Source organism: Halichoerus grypus, chromosome 5 (assembly GCF_964656455.1).
Source record: "Halichoerus grypus chromosome 5, mHalGry1.hap1.1, whole genome shotgun sequence".
Classification (NCBI taxonomy): Eukaryota; Metazoa; Chordata; class Mammalia; order Carnivora; family Phocidae; genus Halichoerus; species Halichoerus grypus.
The window spans coordinates 47,351,966-47,379,879 of record NC_135716.1 but is presented as its reverse complement, the minus strand read 5'-3'; the positions used below and the strand labels follow the sequence as shown (position 1 = coordinate 47,379,879).

At 36.2% G+C, this 27,914-nt stretch overlaps 1 protein-coding gene and 1 pseudogene across 1 annotated transcript in view; one reads left to right on the top strand and one right to left on the bottom strand.

Annotated features, from left to right (window-relative positions):
- The window catches only part of CNBD1 (cyclic nucleotide binding domain containing 1), a 519,466-nt gene that overhangs the window by 63,652 nt on the left and 427,900 nt on the right, over nt 1-27,914 (top strand). Inside the window, exon 4 of the mRNA XM_078071672.1 lies at nt 1,223-1,381. Coding sequence (XP_077927798.1) covers nt 1,223-1,381 — 159 coding nt within the window. The remainder of the gene's footprint in view (nt 1-1,222; nt 1,382-27,914) is intronic.
- Nucleotides 530-647, bottom strand: LOC118519483 (U4 spliceosomal RNA; annotated as a pseudogene).

Sequence of the window (27,914 nt, the reverse complement as noted above, 5' to 3'; positions counted from 1 at the left end):
CTGTGCTTACTATTTACGGGAGTAACTAGAGATAGAGTTTTAAGTGGGGTTCTAGGTCTGGAAGGAATGGTTCCATGAAAGTGATGGAAGGGGAAATGGATTTTGGCTTTTAATTTTATCTTTGTAAGTTATGCTAGGCTATCTCCTTTCTGTATACATCAAATAAGTAAGCTTTACTACTCAGCTTTAACATCTGCAAACTTCAGAGAGATTACAGAAACTCTAGCTCTACTAGCTATGAGTGGTAAGACAAATTATATAAACTCTTTAACCTGAAATTTCCTTATCAATGGAGGATAATATTGCTTATTTCACATAGTTAATGAGATATGTGTATATAATGTTTAGCAAAACAACAAGCACAAAAGCTCAAGTATATGTTAGATGTTAATGTGATTATTTACTATTATTATTACTCCACATGTTTACCGTATATTTAAGTATAATTTTTATATTCTCATGTATATAATTACAAGTCAGTAATCTATGATCATTTGGGCTTTTATCATCTCCTCCACATTGTTTTTTTTTCTTAAGGATATACAGAAATTGTTAGTTTTTGCTCTTAGATTTTTAGTGATTTCTTTTAGCAATAATCGCGCCTTGGATAAACCTCATTGGCTACGATACTGCCACTGCGCAAAGCTGAGATTTTTAGTGACCTCTTACTAGGAATGCGTGGGGCTAGAAAAATGAATGGAGAATGGTCATTCAGTCATACATCTCCTGGGGACTTGGGTGTATAACATACTGTAGCACAACAATAAAGAACAATGGCTGCTTTCAAGATGTTCATAATTTACCAGTTGGAAACAAAAGTTTTTAAAAAGCACTTTTATCGTTGGTATGAAGTTTACAACAAAAAACAAGTATATGGCTAAAAAGAGAAGGATATTAACCATTGACTTCAAATATTTCCTTAAATTATGTACGCCTAGTTACAAAAGATGTTTCAATCACTTAAGACAGTTATAATATGTATAATCAAGTCCTGTATGTAGAAAATATTTTATATATGTCAGTGTTTAGGCTTAACAGGATGATGTATTTAACTGTACTACTAATGATTGGAAAAAAAAAACTAAGTCATTGAAAAGGCATACACTATTAAAATGCCAAATTATCTTACAACAGTGCCTTTCTACTCTTGACAGTGAAGAGTTCATGTCAGTCATTTTTGTACAATATGCAACACCATAATCTGTTATGTTCCTTTGTTCAGAAAATCTATTGAAGACACAGTAGAATATGAACCCCAACAACCTGATGATTCTCACAATATAGCTATCCATGTTAAAAAAGCACGTGGTGGCCTTACTTTATATGAGCCCAAAAAATTAGAAGAGAAGTTGGTAGAATTCCTGGATATTTTAAAGAAATTGTAAGTATTTTTAATATATTACTTCTTGTAGTTGAATAATACTTTTGAATATCTCCACTTTTTTTTTTTTAAGTTAGTTGCTTTCAGGTAAGTGTGCTTTAATTGTATTCTACCATTAGTGATTGATTCGGGAGAGGTAGAAATACTGAAGACTGTTTCTAGATGAATGCAGTCTTCATCAATTCCATCTTCATGGCATACATATCATGGATATATTGATAATATATCCAACTATGGCACATTTTAATTTTAAGTTGCAAGCAAAATAGATGTTATTTTCTGATTGTGTTAAATCAAAATTATGTTTAAGATTTCATCAGCTTATGGTTACTTGTCAGCGCTTCACAGCATTTAAACTGTCTTCCCCATCACAGAGGCTTTAAAATGAACTTACCTCATATTCTTTTTAACTTCTTGGAAGACATTGTACTATGATTGGGACACAACTGCCTGAAGGAGAAGGAGAAGAAGGAGAAAGGAGGGCTTAAATTTAGGTGGAGGCTGGTTTCCAGAGATGATATTGGATTTGTGAGTAAAATTAAAGTTGAAATGAGACCTTGGGAAACTATGATAATAGAATAAGGATTGACAACACACACACACACACATACACAAAATGAAGAGAAAGTGTCAAGACTAGAATTGTGCCCAAAATAAAGACCAGTAGCATGGAATGAGAAAATAAAAATCTGGCATTTATGTTTGGAGAAGTCTATTCTATAACACTCTTCTTCAAAATTGTCATTGCAGAGGCGCCTGGGTGGCTCAGATGGTTAAGCGGCTGACTCTTGATCTCAGCTCAGGTTTTGATCTCATGGTCCTGAGTTCATGCCCAGCGTGGAGCCTACTTGAAAAAAAAAATTATCATTGCAAATTTGAGAAAATATGGTGAGAGCTTCCAGGAAATTTGGGAATAGTCAGATTTCTGATACTTTTACTTACAACAACATCAATGAAATAAACACAGCAAATACTAGTCCCTTTATAAGAAAGTAGGTGTGAGGGAATTGTAGAGAAGGAAATTATAACCACCTGCCATATAGGGGTATAATTAAACTGGTAAGCTGCAGAAATAGAAAATTCAACGAGAATGTATTCAGTGATTATGTTAAAAATATACTTTGGTAGAAAATCACTAAAGCACCAAAAGTTATTGGAGCTATAGCCACTTTCATTCCATTAAACCGTAATGTTGACAAAAATTGTGTTGGATTAAATTTTTTAAGGTCTGGAAACCTGTGAATTACTCACTGCTGGTTTCAGATTGTGCTGGGCTGCAGGGTTTTCAATGGGGGTAATCTTTGTCTTTCTGAAAAATAACAAAGTGGCACTTCCCAGATAACAAAGGTTCTTAATCTAAGATGCAGGAGGAGCTCAAGTAGCTATGGTTCTCTGGCAAGGTGTTAAAATACTAAGAAGTAAATGTAGGTTGAAATTAGGATGGAAACTACAAATGGATAAAAACCCAGTACCGTGTTAGCAATAGACTGAAGCAGGAGCCATGGTAGAAGGCTCTCCAAACACAGGGTAGAATAGACAAAGAATCTACTGCTGCATCCTTATGTGGACCTCCATGGAGTCCATTTAACAACCAGTCTCCAAATACCCTAGACGATAGATGTTGGGAGAGCGGCAATTTCCAGAACCCACTCCCTCACTCACGTGTGAGAGAATGGGTGGGTAGGTGGAAGAGATCCTGAAGTTCGCCAAGCTCCCACTTCCAGTGGCTCAGAATTGGACAAGTATGACTTCAAAATGAAGGTAGCAGGTCTTGACAGCTGCCCATGGGTGGGGCTGTGTCACTCACTGAGTTACAAGGGCAGAGTATATGAGAAGGGAACTCATTTTTATGTTTAATATTCACACAAGGCTTTAATTTCTATACATAAAAATTCTGATTCATCCTCATATCAATGCTCTGAAGTGGATATGATAAGCTAGTCAGTAAAAGAGCAGTGAATGTGCTAAATCCACAATCTGTATTTGTTCTTCTACAGACATGGCTTTTATCTTCTTGTCTCCTTGGTACACTATTGTATTCGTTTTCCATTACTGTGTAACAAATTATCATAAACGTGGTGGCTTAAAACAACATCCATTTATCATCTCTCTGGGCAAGGGATAGTTGGGTCCTCTGCTCATGTCTCACAAGGTTTCAATCAAGGTGTTCGTGGAGCTACATTCCTTTCTGGGGCATGAGGTCCTCTTCCAAGCTCGTAAATGTTGGCAGAATTTAGCTCCTTGTAGTTGTAGGGCTGAGGTCCCTACTTTCTTCCTGACTCTCAGGTAGGGCCCATTTCAGCTCCTAAAGGCCTGCAGATCCTTGCAGAATCACCATCTCTCAGACCTTCCCACAACATGGAAGCTTAAATATTCAAAGCTAGCAAAGAAGATTCTCTCTCTCCTATTCTGCTAAGATGAAGTTTTATATAACCTAATCAAGGACGTGTATATCCTATCACCTTTGTCATATTATACTGGTTAGAAATGAATGTTGGTTTTGCCCCCATCCCCAAAAACTCTGGTAGAGGGGATGCGTGGAGTGCCCTTAGGGTATGTTAGCCATATTTAGTAACATCGTAAGTCTCTGTGACTCAATCACATTTGCAGTGGGGCTGTATGCTTTATGTACTCAGATAAAGTAGTTCAACTAAAATCTGTTTATTGATGAATAAGTTGTCACCCCTGTAGCCCTCTTTATCTCTAATTGAACTGTGATCAGATTGATGCGCTGCCTTAGTGATGTGATTTAACACATTTTCCCTAAAAGTCTCCAAAAGTCTACCTTATGCTTTCTAAAATTCTTCACTTTGTTATCCTGCCTGAAATTTTAACAAATAAATTTTGAGTAACAGTAGCCTCTTTTTAAAGAAATGCAAATATGCATGGCAAGATTAAAAAGCTGTTGCTTAGAGGTACCTGGGTGGCTCTGTTGGTTGAGCATCTGACTGTTGATTTTGGCTGGGGTCATGATCTTGGGGGCGTGCGATCAAGCCTCGCATTGGGCTCTGCGCTCTGAGTGTGGAGCCTGCTTGAGGATTCTCTCTCTCCCCCCCTCTCTCTCTGCCCCTCTCCAATAGCCCCCCCCCCACACTCATGCTCACACACTCTCTCTCTCTCTCTCAAAAAAAGAAGAAGCTATTGCTTATTGATAACTTGGTGAGATTTGGCTTAATCATATTGATTACTTAACTTCTATTTTAATTCAGCAGCTTTGAGTAAACAGTGCTAGATGGGAGGAATGATAAATGATTTTGAAACATTAAACATTAGAAATGGCATTTCTGGGAGATGTCTTCAGAGAGGTGGGGTTTGATAACTAAAGGATGCTGTGTAATTGGGAAGTATGTGTGGAGAACAAACTGAGAGGGAAAGATGAGAGATAGAAAAAAGAGTTGGGAAACTTTCTGTTAAATTTTTTGTTTTGGATTGTAACCAACAGAAACTGATTCTGGTTAATTAAAACAAACAAACAAACAAACAAACAGGGTAGGGGAAAGAAAGGAAACCAATGGAAGAATATTGGATAGCTCCCCAAATACAAGAACTACTAGATACTGGAGATGATATGAACTAGAGCACCTCTGGATGTCCCCTCAAGATACAACACTGGACTCGGGGCACCTGGGTGGCTCAGTTAAGTGTCTGCCTTCGGTTCAGGTCATGATCCCCGAGTCCTGGGATCGAGCCCTGCGTTGGGCTCCCTGCTCAGTGGGGAGTCTTGCTTGTTCCTTTCCCTCTGCCCCTCCCCCAGCTTGCGTGCACTTGTGCTTTCTCTCTCTCACAAATAAATAAATAAAATCTTTTAAAAAATATACAACACTGGACTCCATTGGCTATAAGTATTTTTGATTGGGAGTTTTTAGGCTCACACTTTAGTTTCAGGGATAAGGAGTCAGATTGTTGTAGTTTGTTTTTGTACCCACCCCTTGGATAAATGCTGAGGGGCAGTACACTTTTATTGATAGTTTTACTGAGTTTACATTCAATTGGTAAGGGATAGCATTTCAAAAGAGAAAGTATTTTAGAAGGAAGGGGAAATGGATCATGAATAAACAACATCAAAGCTTATGAATTAAAACATGGACTTAGAATTTTAATTTATAATTTTACTGACTTAATATTTTGCATCCATTAATTAATAAATTCAACATATACTTTTGAACTCCTGTATATGTTTCTGGCAATGTTCTTGATATTGGGACTTTAGTGGTGGACACACAATATCTTTGCCCTCATGGGAGCTTATATTCTAGTGTAAGAGAGAGAGATAATAAATACATAGGTATTGGGGTGCCTGGGTGGCTTAGTCATTAAGCATCTGCCTTCGGCTAGGTCATGATCCCAGGGTCCTGGGATCGAGCCCCACATCGGGCTCCCTGCTCAGCAGGAAGCCTGCTTCTCCCTTTCCCACTCCCCCCTGCTTGTGTTCCTGCTCTCACTAACTCTCTCTCTTTCTCTCAAATAAATAAATAAAATCTTTAAAAAAATAAAAAAATAAACACATATGTATTACATCAGTTAGTGATAAATGCTAGGAAGGAAAAACTCTATGCAGAATGAGGGGATAGGGTATGATGAAAATGATCAGAAAAGTCTTCTCTAAAAGGTGACATTGATCAGATAATTTCATGAAATCAGAGAGCTAGCCAATCAAGTATCTTAGAGAAATGCATTACGGCAATGCAAGAGCCCAGGATGGCAACATGTTTTGTAAATTGAAAAAGAAAAATTTAGCAAGGAGGCCAGTGCTATGAAAATGCATGAGTGAGGGGACAAGGTGGAAATGAGGCTTTGGAGGTAGCCAGGAACCAGATCATCACCTAGAGTCCTGTAGGCCATGGTAGGTTTTTAATCTTGCTGTGACTGGCAAATTGGGAGTGACACGTTATGATTTAAATAGTATAGGTCATGTGTGGAGAGCTGACTGTGGGTGCAGGAGATTTAGGGTGACCTCAGGAGGCTATGTGGAATTGGTCTCGGTGAGAGATGACTGTAGCCTGAATTCTGTGTTAGGGAGTTCAGTCTGACATATAAAACTTGATTTTATTTATTTTTTTAAGACATGAGCAGTTTTCAATTGATAGTCCTGGAAGCATATCATATTCTTTGCTCAACTTGACCACTAACAGCCAGTATGCTGGACAAATGATCTAACACTCTCACTTGTTTGTATTTGATTACACTGCCTATAACAGTGACCAGCTTTTAAAATGCAATTATGGATTGCTTTGGTAAAAATAATTGGTTTCTTTATAAGTGACTAATTTCTGAAAAGAAAAGTGACATGCATGTATATTTGTGAGGGTCGTGGAAAGGGTAGGAGAAGAAACAAACTTATAAATGAGCTGTGAAAAACAGTTTAAGATCCTTTGAGAAAACTTGGCCCAGTTGTGTTTTCTCCTACTTTCTCCAATTAAAGATATTTCCTTTGAGGGAATGAGGCATCAGAAGATCATTATGTTTCAGTGGAGCCGTGATGCAAAGCTCTTCTCAGGAATGACTCAGAGGAATTGCTCCCTGGAAGGACATGAGGATTTTTGCTTTTTAGATTCAGGCTGCTTAAAATCCAAATGCAATATGGTTCTTACACTGTTGTCTTCCAGTGAAATGGCATATAAGATGAGGAATTGTAATCTCAAACTATATTTTAAGGCTGTATGCTGATGAGAGAAAAATACTTTGTGGGGTTAATTCTGTTAAAAATACAGGGTTTGGATAAAAACTGACTGATTAGGGAGGGGGACTTGCCTCTAGAAAAGAAAATCTTTATTTGGAGCTAAAAGGGAACATAGGTTAATAAAGAATGGTGTGAATATTACAAGTAATTTAAATTTTTGACAGAAAACAGTGATCATTTACGATAGAAGATTGGAACTAAATGTACACCTGAAACTAATATAACACTTATGTTAACTATACTGGAATTAAAATTAAATTAACTTAAAAAAAATAAAATAAAACTCATAGGATCCAACTCATAGGATCATTGTTGTGAAACCTAAATGAAGTTAAAAATGTAAAGCCCGGTGCATATTACCTAGTCTGTCATACATGGTACACACTGTACAAGTCAATCTTCCCTTTGCCAAAGGATCTTACATTTCTTGATACGTTTTCATACAAAAGATTTTACTCTGTTCTTGCTATATTTGAGTATAAAAGGATTCCTAATGTCTTAGAATAACAATGTATCCCATTTTTTTATTTCTTCAAGAAAGGATGCAAATTTCTCTTACAGTTTATTAATAAATAATGCCTATTAATTATTTATTATATTTACATTAGTTTACAAAGTTGCCAGTAATATTTTCATACTGAAGTTTCAGAAACTAGTATTTGGTCACAAATTAACTAGTATTTTAAAAATGATATTTTTTATGCTGTTCTATTATTTGGAAATAAGCAAATATCTTCTATTACAATGTTTCTTGCAAAAATTTTTTTTTCACTGTGCAGATGTCTTAGTTCATTTGGGTTGCTCTAACAAAAATACCATAGACTGGTGGCTTTAAACAACAGAAATTTATTTCTTACAATTCTGGAGGCTGAAAAATCTAAGATCCAGGCAGATTCTGTGTCTGGTGAGGACCCTCTTCTTGGTTCATAGATGGCTCTCTTGCGGTGTCCTCACATGAAGGAAGGGGTGAGAGTTCTTTGGGGTCTCTTTCTAAGGGCACTAAATTAGGTATTCTGAGACTCAATTCCAATGCGTGGAGTTGTGGGGGTTCACACACCAACCAGCAAGGTGTTCAAGAATTCAGCTCAATTCTGACACTCTCCAGACAGAGCATCAGATTCCACAGATTAAGGATTCATTCCTACAAGACTGTGTCTCCCCATCCCCTGATGCTTGTGACAAAGCCCAAGCAGTTACCTGTCCTTCTAACCAACTGGCTAGAAATCACAGATTTCTATAACTCCCTTTTTTGGGTTTGATTAATTTGGTAGAATGGCTCATGGAACTCAGAGAAATATTTTACTTACCTGATCACTTATGAAAAGATACAACAGGAACAGCCAGATAAAAGAGGTGCATAGGACAAGATGTATGGGAAGGGGCATGAAGCTTTTATGCCCTCTCAGGGTGGGCCACCATTCTTCCCAAATCTCTTGTTCACCAACTTGGAAGCTCTCCAAACCCTGTCCTTTTTGGTTTTGCGGGAGTTTCATTACAAAGTCATGACTGGTTAAATCATTGGCCATTGGTGATTGATTTGATCTCCAGGCCCTCTCCCTCCCTGGAGGTGGGAAGGGTTGGGTGTTTGGGGGAGGGGGTGTGTGGACTGAAAGTTCCAACCTTTTAAAACTAACCTTGGTTCTTTTGTTAACCAGCTCTCATCCTCAGGTTGGGTCCAAAAGTCACCTCATTAATAACCAGAGACACCTTTGTCAATCTTAACACTTAGGAAATTCCAAGGGTTTTGGGAGCTGTGAGCCAGGAACTATGGATGAAGACTAGATATATACTCAGATGACCAAATTTATATTTCTTATAAATGACAGTATCACAGACACTAATCCCATTTCATAAGTGCTCCACTCTCATTACCTAATCATCTCCCAAAGGCCCTACCTCCTAACACTGTAACATTGAGGTTTAGAATTTTAGCATATGAATTTTGGGATGACACAAACATTATGTCTATAATAAGTTGTATATTATTTCAACATAGATGTGAATGTTAAAGCTGTGACTTCTTATCTTGAGTGACTATTTCATTTTGCATTTCAAGTTAGAATCTTTTTTTTTCATGGAAATATTTTACTAATTATTTGGTATAACTACTTATTATATTAGATTTATAAATGTAATAGAAAGCAGAGATCGTGCACTGAGAGATCAGAATGAAATGACTCTAATGGGTTTTTTTGTTATGCATTGTATTATAGATATAATAAGACAATGGAATATAATGTCTTTAAAAAATATTTCTTGTAACAATTGTTTTCTGAAATTATCACAAAAATGCAAGTTTTTGTTAGAAATATTATTTATGGCCTTACAAAGGACATTACTTGCCTTCCTAATGTAATTACTTATTCACAAAGTCATCTTGAGAGTTCTAACTATCAAGCAAGGTGTCTTAGTTTTCTATGTATAAAATTGTGCATTATATGTACGGGAAGAATGCTTTTGTACTCTTGATTTGTTATCTACTGGCATAAAGAACTGTTTTGGAGAGACTTAGGAAATCAAGTCTAGGCCCAAGTAGTACTATATCTAGAAACTCTTGGAAAGATTTGGTTGTTTCTAGTAGAGTGTAGGTCTGCATGGTCACTGTTGTCTAAATGTCAAATCTTGGGTCTAATTGCAGAGAGATAATAAACTATTTGGTGGTCTTTAAAAGCTTGAAACATGATTCCTTATTTGTCTCTCCTTCTGTTTCATCCATTAAACACTTATTCTTGCAAAACAGCGGTTTAATTGGTTTCCTATTCAAGGTTGACATGATAAGCGTGTGGCTTGCACATACCTTGATTCGGCTAAAGAGAGTGTGATAATATTCTGTAATGTGTTTGCAACATTCATTTATGGTTCTCAGTGGATTTGAGACTCTACCGCCTATCTCATAGTCTGCATGGAGTTTAGTTTCAAAATGAGCCACTACATTGGGTTTGCTGTACAGCAAGTTACTCCATCAGCATATGGTTCAGTGCTCTTTCTTCTGCATTAGATCCTGTCAACAAACCTGACCTGAAAACTATATTGGCAAAAATTTTTCTTTGAAGCATTTATTTTCTATGTGTTTAGTAATAATTATTGTGCCTAAAAATTTTCACACATTACTTCTCTACTGTTTGCTTTTTGATGTTACAAATTTAATAATTTTAGACTTAGTTCCTATTTGTTTTTAATTTTTTTGCATTTAGAATTCTTATTTGAAAGCAATGGAACCTGATTGTTCAGCTAAGAGGAAGTATTAAATTTCTGGTTATTTATGATGATTTCCTTGAAATGGAATTACTAGTGTGTAAAAGAGTACAGATAATGTTAAGTATTCTTGATATTTTTAGCCACATTTATTTTTGGAAAAAGTGAACTAATTGATATTGCCCCTAGCAGTGAACATTCGCTTTAAAAAAAAAATTCAATTTCATAGAACAATGACAAAAGATATCACATAATTATTTTAATTTGTGTTTCTTCGCTTCCTTCTTGAGCTGAATTTTTCTTCATTTGTTTATTGGCTGTTTGTATTTATTGTGTTGGTGTGAGCGATCTGATCATAGCCTTTACCCATCTTTTCTATTGTACTTTAATTATGTATTGTTGGTATAAAGAGCTTTATATGTATTATAGATATAATATGGACATAGTACCATTTATGGAATGGAGAATAAATACTTCAAAAAAGGATTTTGTCCAACATATATACTTCCCCAATATATATTTGCAGGTCATGCTAGATTTTGACAAATGTCAAATGTAGATATGTAGCATATCTTATTAACAGTTTTATTGAAGCATAATTTACATAAAATAGAATGCATATTTTAAATTATACTATTTGATATGTCTTGGCACATGTATACATCTATGAAACCATCACTACAATCAAGATAATGAACATATCCATCATTCCCAAGAGTTTCCTTGTGCACTTTATATTCCTTTTTTCTTCCCCAACCTTATATCCCACCCCCTGTCCTCAAGCAACCACTTGACTGCTTTCTGTCACTATAGTTTAGTTTACGTTTCCTAGAATTTTTTATAAATGGAAGGATAGAGTACATACTATTTTTTAGTTTGGCTCTTTCACTTAGCACAGATATTTGGAGATTCATCCATGTTGTTTTGTTTATCAGTAGTTCATTCTTTTTTTTTTTTTTTTTGTCCTGAAATAGTAATGTGCTATATGAATACACCACAGTTTATCTATTCATCTATTTATGGACATTTGGGTTGTTTTAGGCTATTACACAAAGCTGCCGTAAACATTCATGTACAAGTCTTAGTATAGGTGTTTGCCTTCACTTCTCTTAAGTAAACACCTAGAAGTAGAGCATCTTGATCACGTGGTTAGTGTATGTTAAACTTTTTAAGAATTTGCCAAACTGTTTTCCAAAATTCTTGCACCACTAGACATTCTCACCATCAGTTTATGAGAGTTCCAGTTTCTCTACATTCTTGCCAAATCTTGCCAAACATTTCCTAGGTACAGCATCAAAAGCATGATTCATAAAAGAAAACTTAGTAAATTAGAGTTTATCACAATTTAAGTATTTCTGCTTTTTGAAACACTCTGCTAAGAGAATGAAAATATTTCCAAAGCATGTATCTAATAAAGGACTTTCCACAAAATATAAAGAAACCTCAATATTTGTGCAATTGTTTTCCCATTCTTAAAATGTGCAAAATATTTGCACAAATATTCCACCAAAGAATATATGACAAGTAAGTACATGAAAATATCAACATCATGATCATTAGAGAAGTGCAAATTAAAATCATGATATATCACTACATACCTATTAGAATGGCTAAAATGTTAAAGAATGGCCTCTGTATAAGTTTAAGATATATAGCATAATGACTTGACTTACATGTATTGTGCAATGATTACCACAGTAAGTTTAGCTTATATCTGTCATCTCAAATAGATACCAAAAATGATTTTTTCTTTGTTTTGGGAAGTTTTAGGATCTACTGTCTTAGCAACTTTCGAATGATTGTATTTTCTAACCAAGTATTGTAAGTATATGTGAAAGCTATTTCATTAAATTTATATATATTTGTGACTGGCTGCCTTAGTGAACTCATATTAATTTCAGTATATTTCAAAATGACTTTCTTTTAATTATTTTTAAGCCCACGATACTCTCCAGGAATAATGATCATTTATCTGCTTTCAAAGAGATATATTTCATTTTCATTTATTATTTTAATGCATTAAAAATAATATTACACTAGTATTAAATAAGTAATTGTGGGAACAGTGAACAGCTTTTTCATGTATTTTGTTTTAATAGTATGCCTCTAGTGATTTACTATACCATGTGATATTGGCTCTTGGTTGAAGGGAGAAAACATATTTTAGAGTAGAAGCATTCTTGTCAAAATGTACTGAGTTAGAAACCTGGCTTGCAACTTGCTAGATATGGGATCATAAATAATTTGTCTAACCTGAGTTTCTTTATTTTTAAAAAAGGTGGTAAATATATCTAGTTCCCAGGGTTTTTAAGAAGCTTAAAGAGATAGTGCTCATGAAGTGCATAAATTATAATGTTTTGCACATAGTAGGTGAGATACACACATATGCATATGCACACACACACATCTTCTCCACACTGCTCTATGTGCCAGCAAGATGATCTTTATAAACTCTAAGCTACTCTTCCTGGACATCTTTTCTGGTTGTATTTAGTACAATGGGAGACACTAGAAGATAACAACGGATGGAAACAGACTGAGGACTGTTATTCCTTTGAGTCCTTCTTCCCAAATAGACAGGATTGGCTGTGTCCTTCTACCAAATGCTGTAGTACCCCCCTTCTACAACTACAGCCCTTTCAGCATATCAAGGATCCCTCCTTTCCCAAGTACCGTCGGTCTATGGTAGTAACTTCCTGCTGAACCTGTCCCCAGTTCCAGCTACTGGTCCTTCACTCCCTTGTAGACTTCCCTCAACCCTGTCTATATTTCTGTAAATAAGCCCTTCATTAAAATCCTCTTAATGATCTCTTCTGAGTATGTAATCTCCTTCCTGTTGATGCAATATATACATTGTTTTATGTAATTACACATAACATTTCCAAACTCCCCAGAGTACTATACCAGAATCTTACTTTTTGGCCCCTTTCTACTCTATATTGTGCTATAAGCCCCATTTATGCCTGATCATCTGTAGTTTTCTGACTGGGCTACTGTTTCATGTGCTTATGCTAATGCTTTTCCCTCTACTTTGAACCCATTCACTTTTCAACTTATTCTGTGAAGCCTTTTTACACCAGGTAAAAGTCTACAATTATTTGTTTGAACCTCTATGGGCAGACATCTATATAAACTCTTGTCTTAGTACCAGAATAGTTTATTTGCATGGCCAAATGTTAAACTTTTGTTATTAAACTATAATCTCCCTAAAGGGTGGGGACTTGTCTCCTCATTATTATTTATTCCATGTGTAGCATATAGTTCTTAGCATACAGTAGGTACTGAGGAAATTTTTACAGAATAAGTGAACCCAGTTTTATTATTAGGAGTTAATTCATATAATCTATGTTAGACTTGAAATGTTGTGGAGAAGATTGTAAGCTACCGTGATTCAGAAGTTACGTTTCCTCACAGTGAGTGAGCTGTCTGGTCCAAGTTGATAGCCTCTCTGGGATGCAGTGACTGGGGTGGGATTGGAGTGTGTTTTATGCCATACTCGCTGTACACATTTCTTCATTTCCTTAGTAGTGGAGTGAAAATAGGTCTTATGTGTTTTCACTGCCCTGACATGTTTTTCTTTCTGAGTTGACGCTTTGTTTTATAATACTAGGTGAAATTCCATAGAGTTTAAATAGACAGGGATTAACTCTTCTCCTGATAGAATTGAGGCAGATGGTGGGAGTTTTGAGGAAACTTTAATTATTCACTTTTTTTTAAAAAGATTTTATTTATTTATTTGAGAGAGACACAGTGAGAGAGGGAACACAAGCAGGGGGAGTGGGAGAGGGAGAAGCAGGCTTCCTGCTGAGCAAGGAGCCTGATGCAGCCTCGATCCCAGGACCCTGGGATCATGACCTGAGCCGAAGGCAGGTGCTTAACGACTGAGCCACCCAGGCGCCCCATTCACTTTTTTAAAAAAGCAGTAATCTGCTAATTTCTGGTAGTACTTGATACCATGGATTTTTTTTTTTCTCCATAGGCCACTTAGAACACAGTAGGGCATTAATAAACATTGCACAAATAAGGATTCAGTATTCTGTTTTTGTTTTGTTTTGTTTTTAAAGTGGAAAGTGTACTCCAAATAATTATTAAGAGGAAAGGAAATGTTTTGTCTCATAACTCTAAACATTCAGAGGTATAATTGGACTGTTTTATAGAAGAGAAAATAGTAGTGGGATCAAAACACATATGAAACAGTACTCAATCTCAGTAGTCATTAGGGAAATATAAATTAAAATTATAATGAAATACCAGTAAATGCCCATCAGATTGAAAAATTTAGAAGTGGGACAATACAAAATTTTGGCCAGGATGTGGACTTCTTATATACTGATTTTGAGAGTATAAATCAATACAATCACCTTGCAATACATTTAGTGTTACCTGATATAGTTAAACATTCACATAATTATAATCTACTCCTATGCATAGACTACAGAGCAACTATTGCCCGTGTAGGTACCAAGAAGCATATCTAAGATTATTCGCAATGGCATTTTTTTACTGAAATGTTGTAAACCTTCAAAGTGTCCAGTAGCAGTAGAATGGATATAAATGGTGGCCTATCCACATAATGGAACACTATATTATAGTGAATGAATGGACATTCATTACCACTAATCTAATTTACAGGAAGCCAATCTCCAAATTGACCTTCATGTGTCAGTGACATTTATGTTTCAGTGTGGGTGGATGAGCTTCCTCTTGAGGAAACAATAATAACAAGAAAGTCTTTTATTTCCTAAAAACATAAATAAGACATGAGATAATCTAGACAGTGTATTTGAAACAATGTTGTGTCTAATTCAAAGTTAAAATTGCCCAGTGGCTTATATTGGAAATTTGATTTATAAAATATAGATTTAGTATTCCTAGTAAGTAAGTGCGTCTCTGTTTCCATTTCACAGTGTAGACACAATAATCCCTGTAACCCACCCTAGTTTTTATGTTTGTAAATGGCATGCTTTTTATTTTAGCAACGTATATTCTGATTTTAGCCCTCTATGTAGCAAATAAATATTCTTTTGTAGAAAAAAGTGCAATCTCTACCACAGCCTAGGTATATTTAGAAGTTGAGTATATACAGTGAACATTCTAAGTAATGAATCACATAATGTAATTTTCATCTTTTTTTCATTTACAGAAGTGTTAAGATTGCGTCTTCAAACCAATTCAAATTTAGAATCTATCAATGATTTATTAATTCACAAAATCAAATAAAAAATCAGGTCACATTTTCCCTTTGTAGTCTCCATTGTCTTTATCATTAATCACTGAAGAACAAGTGTATTTCTTTTCTTGTGTATTTGTAATATGGGAAATATATTTTTCCTTAGTTTAAATAAGAAAATGTCAGAATGGAAACTATAATAAATAACACTGAGAAACTAATTTTAAATGATTACTCTCCTAGAAATATTTCTTAATAAATAGATATTTCAGATAAATTAGCTCTTCAGTGTAGAAAAGGCTTTTTTTTTTTTTTAATTGGAAGTAACCTGTCTCCATATAGGAGGTCCAATGGGGTGTGTGCTTTTAAGGCCATTGTCTATGCTAGGTGTGTTCTCAGAGCCTCAGCTTGGACCACCTACTATCTGCTTCTCAGGTTAACTGCCATTTTTTACAGGGTAACAAGGTAATAACAATGTGGTGACATGCTAGATTCTTCCAGTGTTGTTGAAAAATGTAACAATTTATGGTGCCTGACAGAAAAAGCTTTTTGATTGAATTACTCTACTTATAATAAACAGTTGTGCTTCCATAAACACATATTATTCAATTTTTGCTATTTTAAGTGATTTTGATACTTATAAGCTCTAAAAGGTAGATTTATCAACAGCTTTCAAGTATTTGCCTTTATTTTCTCCTATGATTACCTTTTTTGGGTTGTTTTCACACTTGAGACTAGAATTTGTAACATTGGAAATGTATCACTTTAAAGAATGAGGCAAATCAAACAATGTATCAAGAAGAATTACTTCGGGGATGGTATGGTGAGTAGTTCCCTGACCCCCAAGTTGCTTGGGGCTAGCTCTCAGCTGTCATCTCTGAGCAAGTGAGCTATCCAGCCCAAGCTTATGCCCTGTCTCTGGCATGCAATGATGGGGCAGTGTTGGAGACTGTTTTATGTCCTGTTTACTTTGTACATTTCTCTACTTCCTTAGTGAATGTCTAACTCACTGCCCAACATTTGTATCTCAATGTGGGCTTATTTTCCGATTTTCAACACATTTTGAAAAAGTATAAAAAGTTCATTAATTTAGATACAACACCTAAGACATGATCCAAGAAAGAAACTTCTGCTTTGAGAAAAACAATAAAACTGGACAGCTGCATGCAAAAGAATGAAACTGGACCACTTCCTTAGACCATACACAAAAATAAAATGGATTAAAGACCTAAATGTGAGACCTGAAACCATAAAACTAGAAGAAAACATTGGCCTTAGCAACATTTTTCTAGATACGTCTTCTGAGGCAAGGGAAACAAAAGCAAAAATGAATTATTAGGAGTACACCAAAATAAAAAGCTTTTAAAAAGCAAAGGAAATGATCAACAAAATGAAAAGGCAATGTGCTGAGTGGGAGAAGATATTTGCAAATGATATATCCGATAAGGGGTTAATATGTAAAATATATAAGGAGCTTACACAATTCAACACCAAAATGATTAAAAAATGGGCAAAGGATTTGAATATATATTTTTCCAAAGAAGACACGTAATTAACCAATAGACACATGAAAAGATGCTCAACATCACCAATAATCAGGGAAATGCAAATCAAAACCATAATGAGATATCACTTTTTATCTGTCAGAATGGCTAGAATTGAAAAGATAAGAAATAACAAGTGTTGGGGGGGATGTGGAGGAAAAGAATCATTGTGCACTGTTAGTAGGAATATAAATTGGTGTGGTCACTGTGGAAAATAGTATGAAAGTTCCTCAAAAAATTGAAAATAGAAGTACCATATGATCCAGGAATCTCACTACTGGGCATATACCTAAAGAAAACAAAAACACTAATTCAAGAAGATATATGCATCCCTGTGCTTATTGCAGCATTATTTACAATAGCCAAGATACAGAAGCAACCCCAGTGTTCATTGACAGATGAATGGATGAAGATGTGGCATACATAACAATAGAATATTATTCAGCCATAAATATGAATGAAATCCTGCCTTTTGCAACAACATGGATAGACCCAGAGGGTATTATACTAAGTGAAATAAGTCAGACAAAGACAAATACCATATTATTTCATTTATGTGTGGAATCTTAAAAACAAAACAAAGAAACAAACAAACAAAAAAAACCACACTCTTAAATACAGAGAACAAACTGGTAATTGCCAGAAAAGAGGGGAGCCGGGGGCATGGATGAATTAGGTGAAAGGGATTAGAGGTACAAACTTCCATTTATAAAATAAATAAGCCATGGAAATGAAAAGTACAACATTGGGAATATTGTCAATAATATTGTAATAACATTGCATAGTGACATGGTGACTGTGCTTATTGTTGTGAGCACTTAGTAATGTATTGTTGAATTAATATATTGTAGAGCTGAAACTAATATAACAATATGTTAATTATGCTTCAGTTAAAAAAAAAGACTTCTCTGAGAAAGATAATATCAAGATAATGAGAAGACAAGTCATAGGCTAGGAGAAAATATTTGCAAAAGATACATCTGATGAAGGACTATAAGATAAAATATACAAAGAACTCTAAAATTCAACAATAAGAAAACAAAAAAATAGATTTTTAAAATAGGCCAAAGACCTTGACACCTCACCAAAGAAGATATACGTATTGCAAATAATCATATGGAAAGATGGCTCCACATCATATGCCATCAGAGAAATGCAAATTAAAACAACAATGAGATGTCACTACACACCTAATAGAGTGGCCAAAATCCAGAACACTGGCAACGCCAAATGTTGGTGAGGATGTGGAATAACAGAAACTCTCATTCATTGCTGCTGGGAGTGCAAAATGGTAAAGCCACTTTGGGTGGTTTTAAGAAACCACAGTTGGGTCGTTTCTTAGAAAACTCCAACAAACTTTTACCATACAATCCAGCAATTGTGCTTCTTGGCATTTACCCAGAGGAGTTGAAAACTTATGTCTACACAAAACCCCACACAGGGATGATTGTAGCAACTTTATTCATCATTGTCAAAACTTAGAGGCAACAAAGATGTCTCTCACTGGGTGAATGAATAAATTATAGTACATCCAGACAATGGAATATTATTCAGTCCTAAAATGAAATGAGCTATCAAGCCATAAAAAGACATGGAGAAAACTTAAATGCACATTACTAAGTAAAAAAATCCGACCTGAAAGCCTACATACTATATGATTCCAACCATACAGGATTCTGGAAAATACAAAAGCAAGGAGACAGTGAAAAGATCAGTCATTGCCAAGGGTTGGGTAGTGGGGAGGGGTTAACAGATGGAGCATAGAGGATTTTTAGGGCTGTGAAAATACTCTGTATGATACTATAATGATGAATACATGTCATGATGTATTTGTCCAAACTCAGAACGTATACCAAGAGTGAACTCTAATATACGGCATGGATTTTGGGTGATTATGATGTGTCAGTGTAGGTTCATTAATTTTAATAATTTACCACTGTGGTGGGGGATGTCGATAATGTATAGAGGCAGAGGTAATATGGAAAATCTCTGTACTTTCCGGTTAATTTTGCTGTGAACCTAAAACTGCTCTAAAAAAATTAAGTCTCTAAAAAAAATTAACCAGGTGAATACACAGTTAACATGCTACAGTAAACTAAAATTAATTTTAGTAAACTAAAAGTTTATTTTAGAGATAAAATTTATTTTAATAGCTTTGTATATACGTCATACGTATTACGGAATCATTAAGAGCCTAAAGGGATTGCTTAATTTTTTGGTTACACTTTACTGTGTTTTATGGAGCAAATTATTTGCTCTAGTGTTATTAAGGGATTTGAAAAGATCTCAGGATATAGCTAATAATAAAAGTTGACATTTATTGAGCTTTACATTTGCTATTGCTTTTGATATTCACAACAATCGAATTAGGTGGGAGTTTTTATTTCCCCCCATTTTAACAGATGAGAAACTGGGATTTGGATCTAGGACTTGGTATGGGGACTTAGATTTGGAACTCAAATTCAGAATAGTGTGACAGCAAAGCCTCTGTCGTCAACTACTGCAGTATATGTGCTTGAATATTAGTGATCTGCAGAACTTTTATACACGTAAACTATTTTCTCCTGTAGAGGTGGGGGACAGTCACTGACTCCTGGTTGCCTCTCCCCAGGTCTGGTATGATGGGGCTTGTGTGAGCAAATGGAGACAGCATGTGTGTTTTAATATGGCCTTTACTGTAATACCATCAAGGTCCCCAAGGAGTCACAGCTAGGAGGGTTTATAGTTAATCTCCCAGCTTATTTAACCTCCTGACTGAGAAGTTTCCCCTCAGACCCAGCGGCATCTATTCTCTAAGTAGGTCCTAATTTTTCCTGGTGGGGAAGTCGTGATTGCATTCCAGTATGGCTCCTCCACCACAAGCAGCTTCTACAGTTGAGAGCAGCTCAGGAGCAAAAGCGGATAATAGAGTTTAATGTTCCTCGTTAAGCATGTTCCTTTTCCTAAAGTGCTGAGAGTGAGCCCAGAGTGGATTCAAGATTCCTTTCCTACACATTCACATTACAACACAAAGGCAAATATATTCCATAAATACTGAGTAGATACAGTTGATCATTGTTATCTGTGATAATTATGGTCTATAGTCGCTGCCAGTACTGACCATTACTCATAGGGGAATACAGGGTTAGGTCCTTGTACTTGCGAGCCTGTAGTCACATTTTCCTCAACTGATCAATACATATCCTTGTTTTACATGGGATCCTTTTAGAGACATCTACTTACTATATATTGTTGAACTTATGGCTATCAACACTATAATACTATAATTTATGCCTGAATGAAGCTTATCTAACACATGTATTTTCTCTATAAGACATATCACAGCCCTCTTATGCTTAGGAACACCAGATGGCACTTCAGCATTATGTCTGGGGGCCATTTCACACCATGAAATCACCAAGAAAAAGCACAAAAAATGTGGAGAACACAGCACTAAGTAAACCCTGAGAAGGACACTTTCTTATAAATGTGGAAGTTGAAGAAAAGCAGTATATTGTCTTGTTCAACTTCAACTGGGGTCGTGTGTGTTGGGAGACTCAGGTTTTTGCCTTTCCATGTCTCTATGAATCACTGTGAAACCACCACAAATAAATTTTAGTGAGTAGATGAATTAAAAAATACAGAACTCATGAATAATGAGAGTCAACTGTATATTACTGACACCATGCTTAATTTTGTAATTACTGTATTGTAAACCCTCTGAATGAATTGCAAGTGTATATTTTTGGAGCTGCTTAATACCGAAACATATCAGCCAGTGTGGGACTTTTCCAACCAGTTGTTATACCCTTTCACCTATACCTAGGCAGATTTCTGTTTGCAAATGAGTCTTGCTTTGTCCTGGATCCTCAAAGCTTCCCACAATCCATCCCTGTGTAACTGTTTTTGATTGGAGTATGATTTGATGAATCTGTAAAATGGAAAACGACTTTCCCATCCCATTCCTGACCTTTATGCCCACTATCTGTGGAGACTGCCGTCATTTTTAATCACAAGAGCTATCTTCTTTCAATAACAAAATGTCCCTGTCATTGAAATAATCAACTCTCTGAGCTTCATTTCCAATTAAAGTCTGCTTTTGGAAGAGTGACTGAGGGGTGGGAGAGGTGGCACATTCTAGGCTCCTTTTTGCATTTATTGACTACCTCTTTTTTTTTTTTAAGATTTTATTTTTAATCTCTATACCCAGTGTGGGGCTTGAACTCATGACCCAGAGATCAAGAGTCACCGACTGAGCCAGCCAGGTGCCCATGTTGACTACCTCTTTTGCCTTTTCTCTCTCACCCAAAAGCTAAAGATTCGGGGTCCAGGGGAAGGGGGGATTAGGAGGAAATGCAGTCTTGGGTGACTAGGATTCTACTGATCTGGACTTGACTTCTGGTTTGGCAACTTCTCTGTGCTGGTAATTTCCTTTTGGAGCTTTTGAGAGTTTGTCAGATATTTTCCTACTGGGAATTTCCATTTGCAGTTACAATTATGTGAGCAATGGTTCTATTAACTATCTGTTGTTGCTTCCAAACGTCAGTCAAACTTCTTGACGCTCTACCTGAGGTAGAGCTCTTAACTCCTGTCTGATTCCCTTCTAAGTGTCTTCTCACTGTATGGAAAGAAAATCATATGTTCTTTTTTTTTAAAGTTTTAATTTTAATTCCAGTAGAGTTAACGTATGGTGTTATAGTACTTTCAGGTATACAATATAGTGATTCAATACTTCCATATATCACCTGGTGCTCATCACAACAATGTACTTTTTTAACCTATTTAACCCATCCCCCCACCCACCTCCCCTCTGGTAACCATCAGTCTATTCTCCATAGTTGAATCTGTCTCTTGTTTTTTCTCTTTCTTTCTTCCCCCCCCTTCTTTACTCATTTGTCTTGTTTCTTAAATTCCACATATGAGTGAGATCATATGGTATTTGTCTTCCTCTGACTGACTTATTAAACTTAGCATAATACTCTCTAGCTCCATTCATGTTGCTGCAAATGGCAAGATTTCATTCTTTTTTTATGGCCGAATAATATTCCATTGTATGGCTATACCACATTTTCTTTATCTACTCACCAATTGATGGACACTTGGGCTGCTTCCATATCTTGGTTATTTTTAAATAATGCTGCTATAAACATAGGGGTGCATGTATCCTTTTGAATTCTTTTTGTGTTTTTGTATTCTTTGGGTAAATACCCAGTAATGTGATTGCTGGATTGTAGGATAGTTCTATTTTTAACTTTTTGAGGAACCTCCATACTGTTTTTAGAGTGGTTGCACCAGAAAAATCATGTGTTCTTTATTTCAAAGCACAGCTTACCCTGCAAAGTAATTTGGTCTCTTTGCCTTTGCCCTGGCCCCAGGTTGAGAGCCTAACCTCTTGCTTTTAGGTTTCTTAAGCACATATCAGAGACCAAACCCTTATTTCCTCAAACTTCAAAGGACACATATAAAACTCTCGTTTGATCTTTTGAAGTCCTTTTCACTTCGCTTGAGCTGAAAGTGGATATTTTCTCCCCTTACCTATGGTGGGGAGAAAGGAGTAAATACTCCAGTGATGTTCTTCAAAGCATCTGTTTCATTCTGTTATTGATTATACATGGACATTAGCCCTCAGTGTGAGAACCACAGCACAGTTACTTAACATGTTCTATCTGTGAATTGTACTACATTGCTTTGCAAAGTGGCACCTATTATTTTGTTAGCTTTAGGCTGAATTTTATCTTTTTTTTTCTCATTTTTGTTTACTAGGAAAAGCTCATGGGTGCTATAGTCATCAAATATTTAAGTTCTTTATTTTTTATTTTATAAGGGAGATAGTATAGCTAATGAGTGGTCTTTGAAGCAAGACAGTCTAGATTCAAGTGAGTCTAGATTCAAGTGGGACTTTGAGCAATTTTATGATCTCATTATATATTAGTTTTCTCATGTGCAAAGTTGGGTGAATAATAGGACCTTCCTCATAATGTTGTTGTGAAGATAAATTAACACTTGAAAACATTTAGAACAGGCTTGTCACATAGTAGACACCCAAGAAATAGTAGTTATGCTCAAGTATATTTTACAATTGCTTTTATATTTGAATAGCATCTTGGCTGATATAATAATCTTAGATCTCACTTTCATTTTTTAGAACTTTTTAACATTGTTCCATCATCTTATGGCATTTAATGTTTCTCTGTAGAAATTTAATGTTGCCTTATTTATTTTTCTCTTTTGTGGGTAATTTGTTCTTCCTGCCTATATTCTAGAATAATTCTTTATCTTTGAAATTCTTTATTATAACTAGGGTAGGTCTCAATATTGGACATTTTATTTCTTTATTTATTTTTAAAGATTTTATTTATTTATTTGACAGAGAGAGTGAGAGAGCACAAGCAGGGGGAGCGACAGAGGGAGAGGGAGAAGCAGGCTCCCCGATGAGCAGGGTGCTCGATTTGGGGCTCAATCCTAGGACCCTGGGATTATGACCTGAACTGAAGGCAGATGCTTAACCAACTGAGCCACCCAGGTGCCCCAATATTGGACATTTTAAAATCAAATTTTCCTATAATCTGCATGTATTAGGGTTCTCTAGAGAAAGGCCATCAATAGGATCTATAGAAAGAAAAAGGAATTGGCTTATGCAATTATGGAGGCTGAGGAGTCCCATGATCTGTGTCTACAAGCTGAAGAACTAAGAAAGCCACTGGTGTAATTCAGTGTTGGTCTGATGGCCAGAGAAACAGGAGCATCCAGAGCAGATCAATGTCCCAGTTCAAGCAGTCATTTGGGAAGGGGGGGATTCCTCATCCCTCTGCCTTTTGTTTTATTCAGGCCTTGAACAGATTGAATGATGCCCACCCAGACTGGGGAAGGCAGTCAACTGAATCCATAGATTCAAGTGTTAATTTCATCTAGAGACACTCACAGACATACCCAGAAAGAATATTTAATCTGGGTACCCTGTGGTTAGTCCAGGTGACACATAGAATGAACTATCACACTGCTATTCTTTTTTTTTTTTTTAAAGATTTTATTTATTTGACAGAGAGAGAGAGACAGCGAGAGAGGGAACACAAGCAGGGGAACACAAGAGGGAACACAAGCAGGCTTCCCATGGAGCAGGGAGCCCGATGCAGCGCTCGATCCCAGGACCCTGGGACCATGACCTGAGCCGAAGGCAGACGCTTAACGACTGAGCCACCCAGGTGCCCCTCACACTGCTCTTCTTTGAGGCTTCATAATTAATACATTTTAAGAAAAAAATATTTTTTTGCATTTTATCTGTTCCTCGTGTTATGTTATTTTCCTGGTTGACTTACTCATATTTCTTTAGTTTTCACCTTTTCTTTTTTGGGGAGGAGAATTTGTAGCTCTACACTACCTGTATAGGTGCCATGCTATTTCTTTTCCTCTTAACCTTGTGTGAGCAGATCAGACAAAGTGGTATATTTGTGCTCTGCTGGAGCCTGTATGATTTTTTTTTTAAGATTTTATTTATTTGACAGAGAGAGACACAGCGAGAGAGGGAACACAAGCAGGGGAAGTGGGAGAGGGAGAAGCAGGCTTCCCGAGGAGCAGGGAGCCCGATGCGGGGCTCGATCCCAGGATCCTGGGATCATGACCTGAGCCGAAGGCAGACATTTAACGACTGAGCCACCCAGGTGCCCCATGGAGCCTGTATGATTTTTTTTGTTCTTTTCATACTGTACCTAAGGCCAGTTGTTCTTTCCAATGAGCTAAAGTTAAAGACTGGTTATTTTATTTTATTTATATATACTTTTTCTATAGACTGGGAACATACAGAAATAGGGATAAGCTCAGCTGAGGGAATGTTCAGTTTTTGTTTTTGTTAGTACTTTTTTTAAAAACTTAGAATCTGTTTTACATTCTGGGATTTTTTGAATGTCTGTTAACTGCAGTTCAGTTTATTTAGTTGGGGAGCTATTTCCCATTCCCATTGTGGAATATATCAAGGTTCCCCCTCTTGACCTACCACTCCAGGTTTTACTTTAATGACTATCAATGAAACCTTCAGTTCTTTAAGAAGTCACCTCCACATTTCATTCTGTCTGTTTTAACTATTCCTTTTTTTTTAAGATTTTATTTATTTATGAGAGAGAGGGAGAGAGAGAGAGAGGAGGGGAGGGGAGGGGGAGAGGGAGAGAATTTCTAGCAGACTCCGCACTGAGTTCAAACCCCATGAGGGGCTCCATCACACAACCCTGAGACCACCACCTGAGCTGAAACCAGGAGGTGGTTGCTCAAATGACTGAGCCACCCAGGTGACCCATGTTTTAACTGTTATTCTAAGTGATCATTTATAAATGTCCTTTGTAAGAAGTAAAAGAAGACATCCTCTCAGTTTGTTTATCCCAGTATTTGGGGTAATAGTAGAATTCTCCACATTTTGTCATTTGCTGATATGAGTTATGGAAAGTAGAGTCAGAAGTAAGAGTCTCCAGGGGCATCTGGGTAGCTCAGTCAGTTAAGCACCTGATTCTGGCTCCGGTCCTGATCTCAGGGTCATGGGGTCAAGCCCTGCATCGGCCTCTGCACTCAGGGCAGAGTCTGCTGGTAATTCTCTCTCTCTCTCTCCCCCCCTCTGCCTCTCCCCCTGCTCGGGCTCTCTCTCTCTCTTTATTTAAAAAAAAAAAAAGAAGTAAGAGCCTCCAATATGTGTCATTGCACTTCATTCTGCTGCAGAGATTTCATTTAATTTGACGGAATTCACATATAAATTATTTAGTACTCTTTTTATTTCTCATACCTTACATCTAATCCAATAAGAAATCCTGCTGAAATGAGCTTCAAAATAAAGTATGTCTAGAATTCAGTCCAATCACTTTCCTCTAACTCTGCTGACACAGAACTGGTCAGAGCCACCATCATCTCTCTCCTGGTTCATAGTCATAGCCTCCCAACTGATCTTGGCTTCTATTCTTCATCTTCTAAAGTCTAGTCTTAACTACTGTAGCCAAAATTGTCCTTTAAAAATAGTAATCAGATCATGTTTTTCCTCTGCTGCAAATTCTGGGTGGTAAAAGCCAGAGTCCTTTCAATATCCCACAAAGTGGTACATGATTTTTCCTCCCCCCATCACTTCAAACCCCATCTCTTAGTAATAATTACACTATTCATTCTATTCCAGTCACATGGTCCCCTTGCTGTTTCTCAAAATGCCAAATCTGTTCTCCTCTTTGCATTGATTCTTACCTGTCCTGAAACCCCTTCTGTCAGATGTCCTCATGCTAACTCCTCATTCAAGCCTTTGCTCAAATGTCACCTTTTCAGTAAAGCCTGTCCTGGTTACCTAATTTAAACCTACAACCTATTCTCACTCTGCTTTCTTCATCTTCCTTATCCTGATGTATTTTTTTCTTTTTCCATATAACTTTTTACCATTTAACATGCTATGCAATTGGTTTAATTATGCTTATTGTTTGTCTGTCTCCTCTCTCTAAAATGTAAGTTCCATGAACACAAGCATCTGTGCCTATCTTGTTTGTTACCGTATTCCAAGTGCCTAGAAATGTGCCCAGCAGGTATTATGTGTGCAGGAAAATATTTATTGACTATTTTGAGGGATTAATCATCTCTTTCTTAGGATAGATGATAAGAAAGTGAGATTCAGACACCTTTTTCCTTTGAAACAATTACTCGTTCATGCTCATGCAACTTGGCTGAGGGCACAACTCTCTCCTTTTCTGATCTTCATTCTGGATGGAGTCCTGATTTGTTGAAATGTTTGAAAAGAAAAGAGATAGTTAACATCAGAGATCAGAAAGACAATGTAAAAAATATCTCATTACTTAATATTATCTTGTGCAGAAATACAAGGATATGTTGAAAAACATTTCATGATTGTTCCATGTTCTGTGATTCTTGCTATTTTAAAATATTTGTCTCACAACTTTTAAAAGTAAATAATTAATCGATTAAAAAGGAGTGTGGAACACCTGGCTGGCTCAGTCAGTAGAGCATACAACTCTTGATCTTGGGGTCATGAGTTCAAGCCCAACGTTGGGCATAGAGTTTACTTTAAAAAAAAAAAGGAGGGAGTGATTATTTATTTTGCAATATCTTAAAATACCTAAATTATTAGAATATGAGATTACCTATTATTTTATCATAGTAATGATAAAAGAAAGAGGCAGTGTAGTGTGATAAGAGCAATTTAGGAGTTGGGAAGATCCTAGTACAAATTGTCATTCTGCTTCTACTTAATTATTATGTGTGACCTTGGGCAAATTAAACGTTGAATTTTTGTGGTCTTTATTTGCCTAGTAGGAGATAATAAAACATCAATTAAAAGAAAAACAAATCATTTTACCTGGAAAAGAGAAATCTTTTTATTAAAAAAAAAAAATAGAAGGAGTTTAATTTAGGGCATTGGTAACCTGGGTCCTAGATGAAATGAAAAGTAAAACAAGGAAAAGCTAAGCAACCCAGAAATTATGCCAACAAGGAGGACAAAAGGAAAATGAGGAAATAGAGCGGCCTATAAGCTAAGGTCACCCAGTTTAAGTGATACCAGTGGGCTGAATCAGAGGGGCCTGAAGTCAAATAGGAGACCAACAGTTGTAGGAGATGGTGCTTAAGTTAGAAGGTGGGGGGAAATACTCTGGTTTCTCTCTTCTGTGTGTCTTCTAGTCTCCTGTCAGTGTCTTTCAAAGGCCAAACTTAGCTGGAAGCCAGTAGACAAAAGACTAGAAGAAGGGCAGGGAATGAATCCACTAACAGGTATACCAAGAATTGGCAAAAAATACTTGAAAATTAAATGTGATATACTATATACATAAAGAATCTATTGTGCTTTGCACAGAGTAAATTTTCAATAAACTAACTATCAGTGTAATGATGCATGAAATAATGCATTTTCTTTTCTTTTGTGTTTGGATGGGTCAACTTTAAACATTGGATAACAAAAATATAACTTATTTATAAAATTTCTCATTATAAACATTTTGT